Source organism: Bos taurus, chromosome 13 (assembly GCF_002263795.3).
Source record: "Bos taurus isolate L1 Dominette 01449 registration number 42190680 breed Hereford chromosome 13, ARS-UCD2.0, whole genome shotgun sequence".
Lineage (NCBI taxonomy): Eukaryota > Metazoa > Chordata > Mammalia > Artiodactyla > Bovidae > Bos > Bos taurus.
In genome coordinates, this window is record NC_037340.1 from 72,837,502 (window position 1) to 72,857,107 (window position 19,606).

The window sequence follows — 19,606 nt, forward strand, 5'->3', positions numbered from 1 at the left end:
TCCAAGTGCGTTCCCTTTGTTCCTGGACAGCCCTGCAGGACAGCCCTCCGAGTTCACCTCTCTCCCCTTGTCCTTCAGCTACCCCTCCTGGCATGGGACCCCTCTCCTCCCGCTCACCTCCCTCTGCCTCCTCACAGCTGTACAGAATGAACGGGACCGGATCAGCACTCGCCGGTCCAGCTACGAGGACAGCAGCCTGCCCTCCATCAATGCGCTCCTGCAGGCTGAGGTCCTGTCCCAGCAGGTACCAGGGGAGCCTCCCCCACCCACCTGGGGCCCCCTCCTCCCAAAGAGGAATCTCAGCTCCACCCCTTTCCTTCCCACCCGGGCCTTTAGAGCAGCAGACGGGAGTGCCCTTGGACATCACGAAGGGAAACTGAGTCCAGGGTCACACAGCCCATTTAGTAGCAAAGACTCAGACCCTGGTGGCTCAGACGGTAAAGAATCTGCCTACAGTTGCCTGGGTTCCATCCCTGGGTTGGGAAGATGCCCTGGAGGAGGGGATGGCAACCCACTCCAGTACTCTTGCCTGGGGAATTCCCATGGAGAGAGGAGCCTGGTGGGCTACAGTCCATGGGGTTGCAGACAGTCGAGCACGACTGAGTGACTAAGCGCAGCACAAACCCACTGCTGGCACTTAGCAGCTCCGTGGGGCCCGCATTGTGCAGGCCAAGCAGTCTCTGAGATTGGCTTAGCCCCGAGAGAAAAGAGGAGTGGACATTGTGGCGCACTGGGGCTCAGCCAGCCCCCCTTGCTGTGTGACCTTAGGCGAGTTGACTACCTCTCTGGGCAGTGGTATCTGCACCTTCCGATGAGGATGGGCACTTTTGCCCTGCTTCTCCTCTAGGGCCAATGGGTTTTTTAGGCTTCAGAGGAGCTGGTGGAGGAGGAGGTAGGGGGCAAGCAGCAGATGAAGGCCCAGAGAGAGCCGTCTTCCCCCATAACTGCCTCCGTGGCATCCTCCCTTTCCGGTTTGCCCACAGCTTCCTTCAGAGCTGAGAAGGCACCCACAGTCCAGCTCCTCTTTCCCGGGCAGGGAAGCTCTCTGAGTGGGTGGGGGCTCTGTGCAGGGGACAGAGTATATGGAGGGGGGCCCCAGCCACCCCAGCGTTTTCCTTCGTCCCCGCTAGATCACCTCCCCTGTCTCCGGAATCAACGGCGACATTCGGGCGAAGAAGATCGCCAGCATCGCGGATGTGTGTGAGTCCATGAAAGAGCAGCTGCTGGTGCTCGTCGAGTGGGCCAAGTACATCCCAGCCTTCTGTGAGCTCCCCCTGGACGACCAGGTGAGGGAGGACGCGGTCTGTGGGCAGTGCGGGCCCTGGGTAGGTGGGTCCTGCTGCACCCCCCCCCCCCACCCCGGATATGGCCTTGGGCTGATTCGATTTATTTCACAAACACGCGTAGAGCTCATGTGTGCATGGAGCTGTTTAAATCACTTTACAAATATTAGCTCATTTAATCCTTCCGACAACCCTAGGTAAGGTAAGTGCTATTATGACCATATCATATAGGTGAGGAAACTGGGGACACAGAGAGGTTAAATAACTTGCTCAAGGTCACACAGCTAGTATCCAACACAGGCAGAACTAGAACAAGCAGGCAGGCTTCAAAGTCCAGGCCCGTAGCCGCTGCACTGCTGTATCCGACAGCTCTCCCAGGTAGGATGTGGGTAGGGGCTCAGGGGCAGGGCCTAAGCCCTGGCTCTAAGAAAGGTTCTCTCTGTGATCTTGGACAAATTACTTCCTCTCCCTAAGCCTCTGTTTGCTCATCTGTAAAGTATGAATTGTAATATCCCCTTCAGAAAGCTGTTGGGAGGATGGAGAACATTACCATTTGAAAAGTGTCAGTGGTGTAATGGGACACCCACACAGTCCTGGCCTCCCTAAATGACAGTTGCTTCCTTGTATCCCACCAAGATGGATTTTCATTCAGCAATTTTATTTCCCAAACTACCTTCTTTGGAATACCAAAAATGTCTTAGTGGGGCTGAGGGATGGGGTGCTGAGGACAGTCGAGTTCCTGAGTACCTGCTCAGGAGGCCCTGAGGCCTCTGCAGACACTTTTTTGTTTGGGAAAGAGGGGCTGAACTGGGTCATCGACTCAGCTCGGATGGAAGCGGGGCGGCACCAACGGACAGTGTTCCAGATACCGGCTCCTGGTACATTTGCTTCTCTGTTTTGCAATTCTGCACGAAGATTGGCAACATGTCTCGGTCTCTTAAAGTTTCTCAGAAGTCCTCAGGCAAGGCAGCTGTTGAACCTTGGGAAGCCCAGGGCTTCTCAAAGTTCTCTGGGGCCCAGGCGCTCCTGGAATGCGTTTGCATCCCGTGGTGAAACAGGCTGTGAAAACCCTGGCTTGGCTGGTCCTCACCCTCACACAGAGGCCAGATCGGATGCCCTCTCACACGGATTCCTCGCTGCTTCGGGAGGGATGACAAGGCAGGGATCTTGGCCAGGCTGCCCTGGCCTTCTTCCCTGTTCCTCGTGTTCTGGCCTCGGTCCCCTCTGCTGGAGAGGCTCCATTAATGTTTAATCCCTCCTGTTCCTTCCCAGGGGCTCAGCAGGACAACAAGATTCCCCCCCAAGCTAAGCAATTGTTAACCTCCATTTCCCACCCAAAACCTCCCTGGCTGGGGCTCAGAGCATTCTCAGAGAGCAGTGATGGGTGGCCAGTAACATAGCATAATCATTAACATCGCCACCCACCACCTGCCCACCCCCAGAACAGCCATGTTAGGGGGCTGGACCCAGGGCTAGGAGGGTTCCCAGCTCCCCATTCATAGTGTATAAGGAGCTTATCCTGCCTGTGATGGGTGGGGCACAGCGGGGAGAACTGGGGGATGTTGTCTGTCAACATTGCCCCAGGAACCAAGCGTGTTTGCTTCTTGGTTTGTTTGGGGCATTGACCCACTGAAACCTAGAAGGCTGGATAGCATTGGATAAGGGGATGGAGGCTTGGAGGGAAAGAGCAATTTGCCCAAGGTCACAGAGCAAGACAGCCACAGGATTCAACTCTAGGTCTTCTGTCTCTCGATCGCAAAGACACTGGAGTAAGTGACGAAAGTCCTGCATGGTGCCTGGCGTGTAGGAAGTGCTTGATAATCAGCAGGCTTTGGACTCCTTTGTCCTGGTCATGGAAAGGGAGTTCTTGCCCTCCTCCAAGGCTGCTTGCCATTCCCCCTCTTTTCCTGTCATCCTCACCAGGCTTCACCTTGGGGGTTCACAGACGTGGTAAGGATATGGCTGCAACAGAGGCTCAATCTGGAAGGATGTTAAGTAGAGTGGCTCATCCATTCACCTGTCCCTTCATCTTTCATCCAAACAAATATTTATTGAATGCCTACTATGTGCCAGGTGTCCTCCATACCTTAGAACTACCTCACATCCTTAGCAAGGCCTTTTATGATTTACCCCATTGCTCTTCATCACATGAGCCTCCTCTTCCTTTCTTCTTCCCTCCTTCCATCCATTGGTCTATTTCTTCTTTCTTTCTCCCTCCCTTCCTCTTTCCTTCCTTCCTTCCTTCTCCTCCTCCTCCTCCCTCCCCTCTTTTCCCAAACAAGCATCTGGCACTTGTGGTTTTCATTCAGTCTCTCAGTCGTGTCCCAGTCTGGTGTGAGACCCCGTGGACTTCAGCACACCAGGCTTCCCTGTCCTTTGCTGACTCCTGGAGTTTGCTCAAACTCATGTCCATTGAGTCAGTGATGCCATCCAACCATCTGATCCTCTGTCACCCGCTTCTTTTCCTGCCCTCAATCTTCCCCAGCATCCCCAGCATCAGGGTCTTTTCCAATGAGTTGGTTCTTCTCATCAGGTGGCCAAAGTACTGAAGCTTCAGCTTCAGTGTTAGTCCTGCCAATGAATATTCAGGACTGATCTCCTTTAGGATGGACTGGTTTGATCTCCTTGCTGTCCAAGGGACTCTCAAGAGTCTTCTCCAACACCACAGTTTGAAAGCATCAGTTCTTCAGTGCTCAACCTCCTTTATGGTCCAACTCTCACATCCGTACATGACTACTGGAAAAACCATAGCTTTGACCGTACAGATTTTCATTGGCAAGGTGAGGTCTGGCACTTAGTAGGCACTAACATCTGATGACTTCAAGAATGAGCAGTCCAATGAATTAATGAATAAAAGCATTTTTGCTTCCTAGTTTAGTCTGCTAAAGGATTTCCAAGCTCCCTAACCCTGCCTTGCAGATAGGATCCTTGAGGCTACTAGCCTACGACCATTTGACCAGCCCCATCCTTGATCCTCATGCAAGCACTGAAGCAGGTGGTTCTGAAAAGGCAGGCAATGCCCTCCTGTGGGCTGGCAGGGCTCCCACCTGCCAGACTTCAGACTCAGACTTCAGTCTTCCAAGGCCTCTCTGTCCTCTCTGCAGGGAAGGGGTCGGTCAAGCGGATCCCTGGCCAGGGACCATTGCTCACACGCTTTGCCTCAGAAACCAGCATCCATGTCCAGATTCTTACAACAGAATCTAGAATCTTCCAGCTTCAAGTGGGTGGATGCTCTAGAGATCTTTTGGAGCAGTGATTTCCCAAAGACAACCATGCATCAAAATCAACTGAGGAGCTTGTTAATCTCAGATCCCTTGGGCCCACCCCAGACAAAGAGAATCAGTGCCTCGGGTAGTAAGGCCCAAGAATCTGTGTTTTACAAAACACCCTTCATCGTGTTACATAGCTGATCCATGAGTAGGAATTCAGAACCCCCAAAAAAGCTCTAAAAGTTTTATAACTTTTTGGGTTTGTAGACCCTCTTGAGAGTCTGATGAAAGCCTTTAAGTCTCTGCTAACACACACACAGAGTGGTGTTACAGTTTTACCAGGCACACAGACACACAGACGAGGCCCAGAGGGGAGCAGCAGCTTACCCCGAACGCAGCAGTTCAAGGGCAGAGTTGGCATTTGGTGTCCCGGCTCGAGCACAGGTTGTCTCCCCTTTCAGCGGTCAGCTGAAGCTTTTCCCAGTTTCTAGTTTTATCAGTTATGAGAGGAAGGCAGCCGTTTTCTGATGCCCATCTTATCATTCAGGCAGGTAAAGGCAAGCAGAACACTAATGCTGACTTGCTCAGGGTCATTGAGTTGGCGGGGAGCAGCCTCCCCACGGGTGTAGATGCCTTCCCAGGCATGTGGACACCGGACGCCGTCCCCTCTCTCTTCCAGGTGGCCCTACTCAGAGCCCACGCCGGCGAGCACCTGCTTCTCGGAGCCACCAAGCGCTCCATGGTGTTCAAGGATGTTCTGCTTCTAGGTGAGGATGCTGTCTGCCCAGCCAGGGCTCTGCAGGAGGCATGCTGAGCGTGGAGCGCAGCTGGGCATGGGAGATTTCCCTGGTGGTGTGCAGAGTGAGGGAGGCAGATCAGAATGGTTCTGTCCTCAGTATTCTCAACTGGATACCGGATTCAGATGCAGGGAAATGTGGACTCGAGGAATTAAATTCCCCAGCATTCATGTTACAGCACAGTCAGGCTTAGCCCTGGGGTAACCTGTGCATTCAGATGTACTTTCTGGAGAGGGAGCAAAAGGCAGTCAGGAATGGCACAAACCCCTAGTCTGTGTCACCTATGCCGTCATAACATGTTTGTTTATTACTCTAACTTCTTACATAGGGCACACCGTGGGCCCTAGTCTGAATACTTTACAAATACTAACCCCTCTAGTACAACAACCCAATGAGATAAGCACTATAATTTTATTCCCATTTTACTGATGGAAAACTGAGGCACAGAAAGTAATTTATCCAGATAGATCTGGCTAATCAATGGAAAAAGCAAGATTCAGTCCAGGTGGTCTAATTCCAGAACCTGAGCCCTTATGCTTGGTGCTTTTATGCCTCCCAAGCAGCCCTTGATTGTCATCAGTCTTGTGGTCTGTTGTCGCCACTGAAGAATGGAGCTTGGGTGATATGAAAGGGTTCCTAAGAAGTCAGGCTCTGGGCCCACTCCAACGCCTGCAAGTCACTCATTCCTTTAATCTGGGCCTTGGCTTCCTCATCTGTAAGATGGGTGTGACAGTCCCCACCAGCCCCTCCTTCCGTGAGCAGCTGCTGCATTATAACTGCAAACAGCAAAAGCTAGAGGAGAGAGGTACACCCCGGTGGCTTCCCATCCCCTCTCCTTCCTAACCCGTCCAGGCAATGACTACATCGTCCCTCGGCACTGCCCGGAGCTGGCAGAGATGAGTCGAGTGTCCGTGCGCATCCTTGATGAGTTGGTGCTGCCCTTTCAAGAGCTGCAGATTGACGACAACGAGTACGCCTGCCTCAAAGCCATCATCTTCTTTGACCCAGGTACAGCCCACGCCTCCCACACTCCCCTGATGCTCCAGACCCTCTGTCGGACTACTCCCACTGGGCTATGAACCCCACGCTTACCACCCCACCTCTCTAGTACAACAATCAGGAGAGGACATCTTTATCAGCTCCATTTAACAGATGAGGAAAATCAAGGCTCAAATGACTGATGTGACGACGGGGCACACTGACTCCAGAGGCTTGGTTTTTTTCTTTCCCGTCTTACCTTTCTTGGGCTTCCCGGGTGGCTCAGAGATTAAAGCCTCTGCCTGCAATGCAGGAGACCCGGGTTCGATCCCTGGGTCAGGAAGATCCCCTGGAGAAGGAAATGGCAACCCACTCCAGTATACTTGCCTGGGAAATCCCATGGACGGAGGAGCCTGGTGGCCTACAGTCCATGGGGTCGCAAAGAGTCGGACACAACTGAGTGACTTCACTTTTACCTTTCTTTCCCTTCCTCTCTGCTTTCTGTTCCTTACCTCCTCCCATTCTCCTTTTCTTTCCCTCAAAATTTTTTTTATCAAAATAATATCTGCACATACTTAAAATGGAAATAGTCCTCCCCACTCTACTTTTCCTGTCCAAAGCCTACTCTCCAGGAGGAACCATTTCTGATTCTTTGTACTGTTTCTTTTTATTGCCACCTCTCCAGCTCTAAATAAAATGCTAACCCTTCTATTTCTTGATTTATCCATTTTAGAACATATTTTTTCCTCCTATGATAGTTGAGAATTGTATTTTTCCCCATCACTCCATTTTTTCTCTCCCATTGTCCTAATACATTTTTCTTACTATTTCAGTGTCTCTACTGATTGCCTCTATAATGTTCTGTGCCTATGCTTATATTTTTTTGTTCCATCACTTGTCAGCAGTATCTCTTAACCTTTCATTAGCAGAATAAAGAGAATGTATTTGCATTCTCCCTCTTCCTTCTACTAAGCCTCCAATTCCATTTTCACACAACGTCTTTTTTTTTTTTTGAAGGTTTTTTTCAATGTGGACCATTTATAAAGTCTTTATTGAATTCGTTACAATATTGCTTCTGTTCTCTGTTTTGGTATTTTGGCTGGGAGGCATGTGGGATCTTACTCCCAGACCAGAGATCAAACCCACACCCCCTGCCTTGAAAGAGGAAGTCCCCACCACTAGGCCACCAAGGAAGTCCTGTACAACATTTTTGTAGTTGTGATTTTGTGCAAAACCTGTTTTCCTCTCCTGATGTCAAGATGGGCACCTGGGCTCCAAAACTTCCTTGCTTCCTTCTGTCCTTCCATGTTGGCGAGGTCCTACCTCGTGCCAGGCACTGTCCTTAGTGCCAAGCCCTCTCTGAGTGAAGATTGAGTCTAGTAAGCATAGCGAGGAAGCAGAAATGAACACTGTGTATGGAGCACTCACTAAGGCTCTTATTGATCTCACTTGTTACTTGCCACATGGTATCTGTGAGATAGGAATTGCTATTATCTCCATTTTACAGATAAGAAAATTGAGTCACAGGAAAATTGATAGACTTGCCCAGGTCACATAACTAGGAAATGGCAGAGCTTGGATTTGAACTTCAGACTCTTTAGCTCTCAAGCCCATGTTCCTACCTATCACATACTATTCCTGGTTTCTTGAGGGGATAAGATTTCTAGTTCCAGTTTCCTCCAGAGCCTGGCCTAGGCTGTGTACCTGTGGTGCTTAGCATGGGCCCGGATGATAGTAACTGCTCAGTAAAATGTGCAGGATTACTGATTCAGAGTCAGGGTCAGCAGCCTGGCCTGGAGGGGCTGGTGACCTAGGTCAGGGCCGGGCATGTGGGTGGTGCTCAATAAATGTTTATTGACTGAATGATAGAATGCACAAATGTGGCCCAGGAGAGAGACAGCCCTGCATTGGAAATGTGGGTGAAATTCTCTTCCAGCTGCTTACTTTATCCATAAAAGATACAATAGATGTCTTCCATGAAGGTGGAGATTAACTATTGAATAACCACTTCGATCACTTTCCTGGTTAAGAATCTAAAATGTATCCATTGCTTTTTGTTTTTTTCATTCATTCACCCTTCCATCCATGTACCCATCCCTTCATCTAGTTATCTGTTCAACAAATATTGACAATGCATGGTGCTGGGTGGTGGGTTTAAAAGATGTGTGTACGCCTGTACAGAGATCACAGGCTAGTGGAAGAGACATTCCATCCTGTGTGCCCAGTAGTGACAAAAGAGCCACAGAAGTTTGGGGACACCATGAACACTCAGAGTGCAGAGCTGGGAGGATGGAATGGAGAAGGCTTCCCAGAGGAAGTGTGATCTAAGCTGAGACCCCAAGACCACACAGGCCAGGGAGCAGGCAAGTGAGGAGACTGATGAGGCACCAGAAGAAGCAAGTGCTGAGGCCTGGATTGTGGGGCTTTTTTTTTTTCTTTTTGGCTGAATTGTGAGACATGTGGAATCTTAATTCCCCGACCAGGGATTGAACCAGCATCCCCTGCATTGGAAGGTGGAGTCTTGACCACTGGACTGCCAGTGGGGCCTTAACCGGGAGTCAGGAGCCCTAATTCCACATCATGGATCTGCCAACAAGTGGTTCTGTGGCCTGGGCCAAGTCCTTTCCTTTTTGTGTGCCTTGGTTTCCCCATCTGTAAGATGAGAAGGTTACAAGGTACCCTCTTGGGAGTGTTCCTGAAGTCTTGCCGCAGCACTGCTAGGATTCCCTAGGTGCCCTCGGGCCACTAGGTCTCCCATCGGAGCCCCTGGAGTAAGGGGACATTGGGTCCCACCTCCCCAGACGCTCCGGGTTGGCCCTCTGCCTCCCTGGCACAATCCCTCCCATTGCAGATGCCAAGGGGCTGAGTGACCCGGGCAAGATCAAGAGGCTGCGTTCCCAGGTGCAGGTGAGCCTGGAAGACTACATCAACGACCGCCAGTACGACTCGCGTGGCCGCTTCGGCGAGCTGCTGCTGCTGCTGCCCACCCTGCAGAGCATCACCTGGCAGATGATCGAGCAGATCCAGTTCATCAAGCTCTTCGGCATGGCCAAGATCGACAACCTGCTGCAGGAGATGCTGCTGGGAGGTTAGTGTCCAGCCTGGGAGGGGCTGAGAGGTGGGCGGGGCTGGAGGCCGCTCCGAGACCAGCCTCACTTATGCAGAGCTGCCTTCACCTCTCAGCTCCATCACTTCCTCACTCTGTGAAAAAGTGAAAGTGTTAGTTGCTCGATTGTGTCAGACTCTTTGTGACCCCATGTACTGTAGCCCACTAGGCTCCTCTGTCCATGGGATTCTCTAGACAAGAATACTGGAGTGGGTTGCCATGCCCTCCTCCAGGTGATCTTCCCAACCCAAGGATTGAACCCAGGTCTCCTATACTGCAGGTGGATTCTTTACCATCTGAGCCAGTGGGCGGGGCTGGGAGAGGTAGCCTCTCTAAGAGACAAGCCTCATGTAGACCTGAGCTCACCGCTCAGCTCCATGACTTCCTTGATCTGTAGCTTTGGGCAAATCCTTTTATCTACCAGAGTCTCAGTTTACTCATCAGGAAAATGGGGACAATGGCCTGTTAATTCAGGTGCTGAGAAGTTACCATGTTCCAGTCGCCGTTCTAAGTGCTGGAGGTTCAGCAGAGAACAAGAGTCAGTTCTCCCAGAGGTTGTGTATGAGTGTATATATGAGTGTGTGTGTGTGTGCGCGTGCTGGTGTATATTAACACTCGGGGGAACAGATGATAACTGAGTATATAATAAAGAGGGCAACTATAAATTTTGAAATAACCAAGTATAACTGAAAGGGGGCCTCTTTAGATAGGCTGGTCAAGGAAGACCTCTCTAAAGTGGTGGCTCTTATGCCACAGATCTAATGGAAGGAAAGATAACATTTAAAAGCCAAACAAGAAACACTCTAAGCACAAGTAACCTAGTGCAAAAGGCCCCGAAGCAGCAGAGGGTTGTGTGTTGGAGAAAGATAAGATTGTGAGGCGAGAGGAACTGTATGAAACGAAGATAGAGATTGGGAAGAAACCAAATCATAAATATAGTCTTAGAGGCTGTGGTTAGAGGTTTGCATTGTATTCTCGTCGCAACTCTTAAAAGAAAAATGGAAAATCAGACTAATGTTTTCAACAAACTATCCCAATTGTGGATAGAAACTGAACATCAGAGGGCAAATGGAGACTGGAAACCCCTGAGAAATACCACTGTCGTCAATCAGGAGAAGGACAGGGAGGCTTGAACCAAGACATGACTGGAAATTGATCAACACAGATGCACTTGAACATCTATTTGGAGGAAGAACTCACAGAATTTGCTGATTGATCAGACAGGGGCAATAAGGGGAAGGGTAAGAGTCAAGGATGAAACCTGCATGTTTGCTTTGAGGAACAGGAATGGTGGTGGAGTAATTTATTGAGACGGGGAGGACTGGGGGAAAAAAAAAACAATTTGAGACTGAGGGTGGGGGTGGGGGGTGAAGATCCATTGTAGAATTTAGTGAAGCGTGAAATGATTATTAAATAGTCACATTGAGTTATCCAGGAGGCAGATGGATATTTGAGTCCGTTCCCCAAACAAGCCCAAAGTTGGGGATAAGAGGCAGCTTAGTGGTGTCCCAGAAACCAGATGCCAGAGAAGGAGATGGAGGAAGGTCTAGCCAAGAGGATAAGAGAAGAGCCAAGGGAAGTCCCAGAAGCCAAGAGCAGAGTGTGTTTTAGTGGGGACAGAGCATTGAATGGTGTTAAATTCCACAGGAGGGGGAAGGAGGCTCTTGGCGATTGTGTTGAAAGCAGTGTCAATGGGAAAGGAAACCAGGGGAGGATGTTGCAGACTGAGTGAGCTGGAAGGTGGAGAAGTAGAGACAGCAAGAGTCAACTGCCTTGGGAGAATGTTTTGCTCAGAAGGGAGCTGGGAGAGAGCCAAGGCTGATCGCAGAGGAGTGATTGTGATGATGTGCCGTGGAATCCTGGCTGGACTAAGAGGGATGAAGACAGGTGACAGGCAGTGAAAAGTGGGGGCCAGTGAAATGACAGCCTCAATGGGGCTGAAGAATTTTTGCAGGGATGGTGCTAGAGGAAGCGAGCCGGAATGATAGGAGGCAGGGTCTAAATAAAGATGCTTGAACGTGAGACTTTGGAGGTGACGTGATCACTGGTGCTGACCAAGGGCAAGGTTTCTCAACCTCAGTGGATTCTTGGGTCTGAATCATCCTTTGCTGAGGGGGCTCTTCTGTATCTTCTTTGGGCACATGACTGGCCTCTACCCGTGGTACGCCAGTAACACTCCTTCAGTGGTGACAGATACTCAGATATTGTCAAAGGTCCCCCGAGGGGCCAAAATCACCCCTAGCTGAGAACCACTGTCACATGGTAACTCACTTTTTTCTCATTTTGACCCTGTGAATGCAGGGTCACCGTGAATCAGGTGTCACTGAGGCTAGGATCAGCAAGGAGCCTGTGTGCTATTGCCAGATAAACTTTGAGTAAAATAATTAAGCTCTTTGGGCCTTGTCATCTCATCTGTAGAATGAGGTTAATAATGATACCCGGCCTTTAGGGCTGTTGTGAAGGTTAAATTATGTCAAACCTGGAAAACGCTGTGAAACGGTACCTGGCACATAGTATGTCGATAGCTATCACTGAAACATGTACTTTTAAACTTTTTTCTCTATTTATCTATTTGGCTGCATCAGGTCTTAGTTGCAGTATGCAGGATGTCTGTTGCATCTTGTGGGATCTTTTGTTTTGGCACTTGGGCTCTCTCGTTGTGGTGTATGGACTTACTTGCACTTCCCAGGTGGCTCAGTGGTAAAGAATCCACCTGCCAGTGCAGGAGCCTCAGGAGATGCAGGTTTGATCCCTGAGTTGGGAAGATCCCCAGAGAAGGAAATGGCAACCCACTCAAGTATTCTTGCCTGGAGAATCCCCCAGACAGAGGAGCCTGGCGGGCTACAGTCCATGGCATGGCAAAGAGTCGGACATGAATGAGCACAACAGCAACACAAAGTGGGATCTTAGTTCCCTGACCCGGGATTGAACCCAAGTCCCCTGCATTGCAAGGCAGATTCTTAACCACTAGACCACCAGGGAAGCCCCTGCAACAGTGTATTTTAAAGACCCCTTTCAAGCCCTAAAATTCCATCGTTGTTGTATTAGTGCCATAGCCTATTACTAGACCACATGCTGTATATATGGTACTGTCATTCTCTTGACACATTTTCTTGAGGCAGTTGCTGTGTTCCAAACACTTTGCTAGGATCTCAAAGAGAGAAGAAAGTTACACCTGTAATTGTAATGTTCATAGACAGAAGTGATTGTTCCCCAAAGATTGGTTACAGATAAGTGACTATGTGAATTCCAAGGAAAGAGAAGTTACTTTCTACTGAAGTAGGGAGAATCAGGAGAGGCTTTCAAAAGGAGGGAACGTATGAGTTGGAATTTGGACTTGGGGATATTGGTGGGGGTGGAGGAAGTGGGGTAGAAGGCATCTTTAGCTACACAGGAGCAAAACACAGAGCTAGGTCAGTCCAAAGGATGTGGAGATGCTATAAATAGGCAAGTTGGGCTTCAGATGTGGGGGATGAGGCTGAAAGGTGAGTTGGGACCAAAAGGTTAAGGACTCGCATACCAAGGAGTTTTGAGAGACATTGATTGGATCCATTATATTAACATGCAATCAATACACCGCTCATTGCAATATCTAACTGATCTCACAGCTTCCTCATATACCCTTTGTTCCTTTCAGATTACTTTTGTCCTCTTGGTTTGTGAGTCCTCTTAATACCTTCATGAAGCCTGTGAATAGGAATGGAAACCTCAGTTTGTGTGGGGGCATGTTCCGTCATGTCTGACTCTTAGTAACCCCATAGACTGTAGCCCACCAGGCTCCTCTGTCCATGGGATTTCCCAGGCAAGAATACTGGAGTGGGTTGCCTGTCCTACTCCAGGGGATCTTTCCAACCTAGGGATCAAACCTGCATCTCTTGTGTCTCCTGCATTGACAGGCAGATTCTTTACCACTTCGCCACCCAGGAAAGCCCCAGTTTACTAACCCACAAATAGGAGCCCAATAGGTGTCGTGAAGATTGGATGAGCAGGTTGACGGCCACCCTTGAGGACGGTGGTGCCTCAAGACCCATGGCCTTTATCCCAGACTCTGCATCCTCACTGAGCACCTTCTGCCTGCAGGGTCCTCCAGTGAAGCACCTCATGCCCACCACCCCCTGCACCCTCACCTGATGCCAGAGCACATGGGCACCAACGTCATTGTTGCCAACACGATGCCTGCTCACCTCAGCAACGGACAGATGTGTGAGTGGCCCCGGCCCAGGGGGCAGGCAGGTGGGCAACTTGGGCTCTCCCCTGGAAGGGGTGAGGTTGGGGCCTGAGAGGGAATGTGGAGAAGGTTGGGTCTAGAAGATGGGAAATCGGGTAAAAGAGCTCTCTGTGCTCCAGGGTAGGGAATGAGGGGTGAGACTGTCCATTTGTGAAGGCTGCTTATTCAGTGAGGTGATTGACAGCTTCCACTGAATGAAGCCGTCCTTAGATGAGGCGATCCACTGGGTAGATTGGTTGAGGATGTCCACTGCAGTGAGGATTTCATTAGGTGATGTTGTCCACTAGGTAAAATTGTTCACTGAAGTTAGACTTCCCAGTTGGGTAAGACTGTCCATTAGACGACTAGGTGAGACTCTTCACTGGGTGAAGGCTTCCACTGGGCTAGACTGTCCTCTGAGGTGAAGTCTCACAAGAGTGAGTTTGTCATCGGGCAGGATCCTTCAAAGAGGAAGATTATCACTGGGATGAGAGGGTCCGCTAAAATGAGATCGCATTTCATTGAGATTGTTCTTTGGGAAAGTTGGCCTTTGAATAAAGTTGGCCAAGAGGGTCATAGTCAAAATTACATTCTGAACTTGTCATGGGGGTGGGGCCATCAGTTTCTGCTACTCATCTACCTAACTATCAAAGGGAGAGTATTTTTTGAGCCAGTTAGCCAGCCCCTTGGGTCTCATCTACTGCTCTTCCTTTTCTCCAAGAAAGCTTGATCCTGTCACATGTCCCACGGTCCTTAGGGAGACCTGGACCCCAGTTTGGGAGAAGCATCCAACTCTGTATCAAAGGGTGGAGGAGATGGGGGTTGTAGGGACGTGGGCAAAAGGTTCTAACTGCAAAACCTCACCCAGCTATAGCCTTCCAGACCTGATGGAACTTAGACTTAGTGATATGGGGCTCAGAAGGTTTGGGCTGTAGCAGTCCTTAGAGATAATCTAGTCTAATTCTCTCATTTTGTAGAAGAGGAAATTAAGTGTCAGAGAGTGGGGAGGACTTCCCTAGTGCTCTTCATTGACCCCCACCCACAAAGGGCTGGAATTCTGAGCAACCCCTGTCTGTCTCTTTGCCCCTCCAGCCACCCCTGAGACTCCACAGCCTTCACCGCCTGGTGGTTCAGGGTCCGAGCCCTACAAGCTTCTGCCCGGAGCTATTGCCACCATCGTCAAGCCCCCCTCTGCCATCCCGCAGCCGACCATCACCAAGCAGGAAGTCATCTAGCAAGTCAATGCGGGGCGGGGGCTCTGCTGATCCCCCAGCCCCCTCCGAGAGCCCCTGATGGTCACTTGGTCACAGTGAAGCAAGCTGTGACCACCGGCCAGTCCCAGAGCAGTGATGGGAAGGGCGAGGACCCTTGAACTCGGGCTGTGGGTTGCATCCCACTGCCCCCCTTCACCATTTGCTCTGGATAATGGGGCTGTGACTTGGGGAGACCCCAGCTGGAAAATCCTCTGCTGCTTGGACAGCTTTTCTCCTGCTGAAACCACTGCCTTCCCCTCACCCTTCGCCTCACTTCTTCACCCCCAAATGGCTGCCACCTGGAGACGACACGAGACCTTGCTGAAGCACGGCTCCCTCCCCGCTCAGATTGGTGTAATGTTGGACACAGAACCCTTCTGGGCTGGGTCACATGGTGGCTCGTCCCACATCCCTGTTCTGCTGCCGCAGCCACCACTGTCCCCCTTCCTTAGTCATCCTCGTTTCTCCAAAGCCACCTCTCCAGAGGCTGAGGACGACGTGCAAACAACACCCCCAGTCATCCCGGGAGCGTTTGAAAAGCACTGACTGGAGCTCGGTGCAGCGTGGGAGACTCTCGAGCAGGTGGATGCCGTTTTTCCTCTAACCCCTGGCTCTTCCCTTCTTCTGGGACTTGGGAGGGTCCTTCGGGTCAGAGTGATGGTCCCTGTAGGCTGCTGAACATGAAAGAACAATCCAGGGTGGACACTGCAGCCAGGACCGAGGGGGAGGCGGGAGGGGTCAGAGAAGGCAGGAAGGGGCAGACCATCCATTAGGCCTTTAAGGAAGGGCTGGATTCTGGCTGGTGGAACAGGTGAGCCAGAACATTCTAAGAGCAGACAGCCTGGACCAGGCAGGGAGGTCAGAAGGAGGCCATGGAAGGAGGTGATGAAAGATGGGGCTCTCTGGAGGAGAGGGGGTGCACCGGACAGCCTGGGGATCTTGAATGCCAGACGGAGGCATGGCGACTTGGGTCCCCAGGCTGTGAGTAGCTGGAGAGGGATGTGCAGGGAGCCGAGCTTTCAGAAACTGGAAGGTCACAGTCCTCCAGAGGTCAGAAGTTTGGGAGAGAGCAGGAAGGTCAGATGGGGCCTGACCGTGTCATTCAGGTGAGGGAGATGAAGCTGGGGATGGAAAAGACAGATGGGTGAACCTCAGGTGAGAGTGGCAGGGAGGAGGAATTATCCCACCAGGCCTGTCTCGAGCGCTTCCTCCCGGTGCTGTCTTAAGGCACTTGACCTGCCCCATCTCCTTTAATCCTCTTTATTACCCAGAAATCGTTACTGAAGAAGGAATTGAGATCTCAGTGGTTAAATCATTTTTCTGGAACTCACACAGCTAGTAAGTGACCCAGACTTGATCCCAGATCTGCCAGGCTCAGGCACACTTAGCCTCAGTGGTTGAACATCTCTGAAAAGGCCCCTTCTGTCCTTACTGGGATTGAGCTGAGGACCTTCCTGCCTGCTTCAGCAGCCTTGGAAGCCTCATTCTCCCCAGAAGACCTGCCCGCTCCCAGGACTAAGATTGGCCTGAGGCTGCATTAAAGTCCACTTTGGGTCCAGAATCCTGTTTGCTGATAAACATGGAGAAGTCATGGTTCCTGGACTCCTTTTCTGTCTCTTCAGTCCCTAAGTGTGGGGAAGGGGCATTCAGCAGTCCATTGTGAGATGGACCACTGTGACCTGGCATTCCGGAAATGGGATGGTGTGAGTGGGGGTGGGGGAGAGGTAAGAAGAACTGGGTTTGAGACCCACTCTGTGGAGCATCACTCAGGGTACCTTCTGAAACCATTAAACCCCAGAATCGAACAGCCAGTACTCATCCATGCAGAATTTTAGAGGCTTTGTGAAAATTCTGGAAAGTGCCACTGCCTAGTGGGAATTAAAGGGATGTGTCCTAGAACTGGAGCTTAGGGAGGAGAGTGAACAGTCAGACTGACTACCTACCCCCCACGCAGGTTTCTGAGTGGATGCAGGCAGCACCCCAGTGCCCCCCAAATTCTATCATTAGGGACTGCTTTTTGTGAGAGAGGCAGGAAGGGTATTGGGATGGGATGTCCAAGAACAATCACCACATCTGCAGTGCTGTCAGAGCTGGGGTTTCCCCTTCCACCAAGCCAAGTCCTCAGTCCCAGGAAAGGTTGTTCCTTGCTCAGGGCAGCCCAGCCTCCCTCAGCCACCCCTCATTCCTGGGGCGTTCCCCCAAAAACCCCAGCCAGAGTGCTCAGATGGGTCTGGGGCAAGGTGGGGAATCTGGGATCATTTCTGATCATTGTCATCCCCTCTTTGCCACCCCAACCCCCTCACCCTGCCTCACTATTGCCCAGACTTCTGCCATGGGAAACAAAGCTGAGATAAGAAGTTCCCGTAGGGTGGGGTGGGGTAGCTGTGATTTTTAACGGTAGCCAATCTTCTGGGCCAGGGGCCAATTATTGGCCCCAAATCAACCTCCCTGGAGGAGAAATCCATGCCACTTTAATAATTTTATTGCCACACAGGAAACACAAAGAGAATTTACTTTTCTAAAAGACTTTAAACTGAAACCACCACGTTGGAAAAATCTTTATTTTCACTACCTGAGTCATGATCCTAAAACATACGATCTCATGGACTCGAAGAGGGTTGGAGGGCAAGCACGGGCCCTGTAATTCCTCCACTGAGACAACCTCTTCTCTGGGGGGCTCTCAGTAGCTTCCGGAACCCACACGGCTCTCCTGAGGGTGGACAAACGGGAGCAGAGCCTTGGAAGTGGATGCTCCTCGATTTCTTGTGATGACCAAGCCAATTACTTTTGCCAAATTGCTCCGTGATTTGCCTTGATTGTGATGAAGTTAGAAATTCACATTGAGCAGTTCTGAAAGTGGGCTGGCGTCCCGCCAGACTCATCAACATCTTCCCATGGCGGATGTCATCGGGTCCTGTGCTGTCCCCAGAGCCCCTGTCACTGCCACCCAACGGGGCAAAGAAGCCAAAAAGATTTCTTACTCTTGTGCGTTTTAACAAAAGTTTATAAAAAGAAATAAATGGCACCTATGTTTTCTAAGTCCTTGGATGAGTGTCTTTTCTTCCTTTCAGGTGTTAGAAATAAGAATGAGAATATTCAGATAGTTCTTTTCTATATGAAGAATGCTTTCATATCTGTTGCGGTTTTTTCATCTTCTCAAGGTAAGCAAGGTAGACATGATTACCTCTTGCTTTATCAATGAGGTAAATGAGGCTCAGGGAAAGCAATTTTCCTTGAGAGGTGGGAGTTGAAATCTAGTGTCTTGATTCCAACTGCTCAGTATGTAGAGAGTAGGGGAGGGATAAGAGAGGAGGTGATGGCAAGAAGAATGGCAAGAAGTTTCCAGGGTCTGTCACTGACCATCAGGGTCTGAGATGGAGCCCTGTTCTGGGTCACTGCCAGGGACCTGGGTCAACCTGCCAGCAACGAGGAACAAGCAGGCATAGGAAATCTCATAAAAGTAAGCATTGTTTTCAAAAAAGAATAAATGTATTTAAAAGAGATAATCAAGAAGGTCCTACCATATAGCACAGGGAATGCAACTCGATATTCTGTAATAGCTTAAACGGGAAATTCAGTTCAGTTCAGTCGCTCAGTTATGTCCAACTCTGCAACCCCATGGACTGCAGCACACCAGGCCTCCCTGTCCAACTCCCAGCGTTTACTCAAACTCATTTCCATTGAGTTGGTGATGCCATCCAACCATCTCATCCTATGTCGTCCCCTTCTCCTCCTGCCCCCAATCCCTCCCAGCATCAGAGTCTTTTCCAATGAGTCAACTCTTCGCATCAGGTGGCCAAAGTACTGGAGTTTCAGCTTTAGCATCATTCCTTCCAAAGAACACCCAGGGCTGATCTTTAGAATGGACTGGTTGGATCTCCTTGCAGTCCAAGGGACTCTTAAGAGTCTTCTCCAACACCATAGTTCAAAAGTATCAATTCTTCGGCACTCAGCCTTCTTCACAGTCCAACTCTCACATCCATACATGACTACTGGAAAAACCATAGCCTTGACTAGACGGACCTTTGTTGGCAAAGTAATGTCTCTGCTTTTTAATATGCTATCTAGGTTGGTCATAACTTTTCTTCCAAGGAGTAAGGGTCTTTTAATTTCATGGCTGCAGTCACCATCTGCAGTGATTTTGGAGTCCAAAAAATAAAGTCTGCCACTGTTTCCACTGTTTCCCTATCTATTTGCCATGAAGTGATGGGACTGGATGCCATTGTCTTAGGTTTCTGAATGTTGAACTTTAGCCAACTTTTTCACTCTCTTCTTTCACTTTCATCAAGAGGCTCTTTAGTTCTTCTTCCCTTTCTGCCATAAGGGCTGTGTGATCTGCGTATCTGAGGTTATTGATATTTCTCCGGGCAATCTTGATTCCAGCTTGTGCTTCTTCCAGCCCAGCATTTCTCATGATGTACTCTGCATATAAGTTAGATAAGCAGGGTGACAATATACAGCCTTGACATACTCCTTTTCCTATTTGGAACCAGTCTGTTGTTCCATGTCCAGTTCTAACTGTTGCTTCCTGACCTGCATACAGATTTCTCAAGAGGCAGGTCAGGTGGTCTGGTATTCTCATCTCTTTCAGAGTTTTCCACAGTTTATTGTGATCCTCACAGTCACAGGCTTTGGCATAGTCAATAAAGCAGAAATAGATGTTTTTCTGGAACTCTCTTGCTTTTTCCATGATCCAGTGGGTGTTGGCAATTTGATCTCTGGTTCCTCTGCCTTTTCTAAACCCAGCTTGAACATCTGGTATTCACATACTGT

At 50.0% G+C, this 19,606-nt stretch overlaps 1 protein-coding gene across 2 annotated transcripts in view; it reads left to right on the forward strand.

Annotated features, from left to right (window-relative positions):
- The window catches only part of HNF4A (hepatocyte nuclear factor 4 alpha), a 29,733-nt gene extending 11,861 nt beyond the window's left edge, over positions 1–17,872 (forward strand). Inside the window, exons 4-10 of one of the 2 annotated variants that reach the window (NM_001435154.1) lie at positions 138–244; positions 1,131–1,286; positions 5,172–5,259; positions 6,142–6,297; positions 9,119–9,355; positions 13,454–13,606; positions 14,673–17,872. In NM_001435154.1, coding sequence (NP_001422083.1) covers positions 138–244; positions 1,131–1,286; positions 5,172–5,259; positions 6,142–6,297; positions 9,119–9,355; positions 13,454–13,606; positions 14,673–14,815 — 1,040 coding nt within the window. In that variant the 3' untranslated portion in view covers positions 14,816–17,872. The remainder of the gene's footprint in view (positions 1–137; positions 245–1,130; positions 1,287–5,171; positions 5,260–6,141; positions 6,298–9,118; positions 9,356–13,453; positions 13,607–14,672) is intronic. The other variant, NM_001015557.2, reaches the window with a different exon arrangement.
- The last annotated feature ends 1,734 nt before the right edge of the window (positions 17,873–19,606 follow it).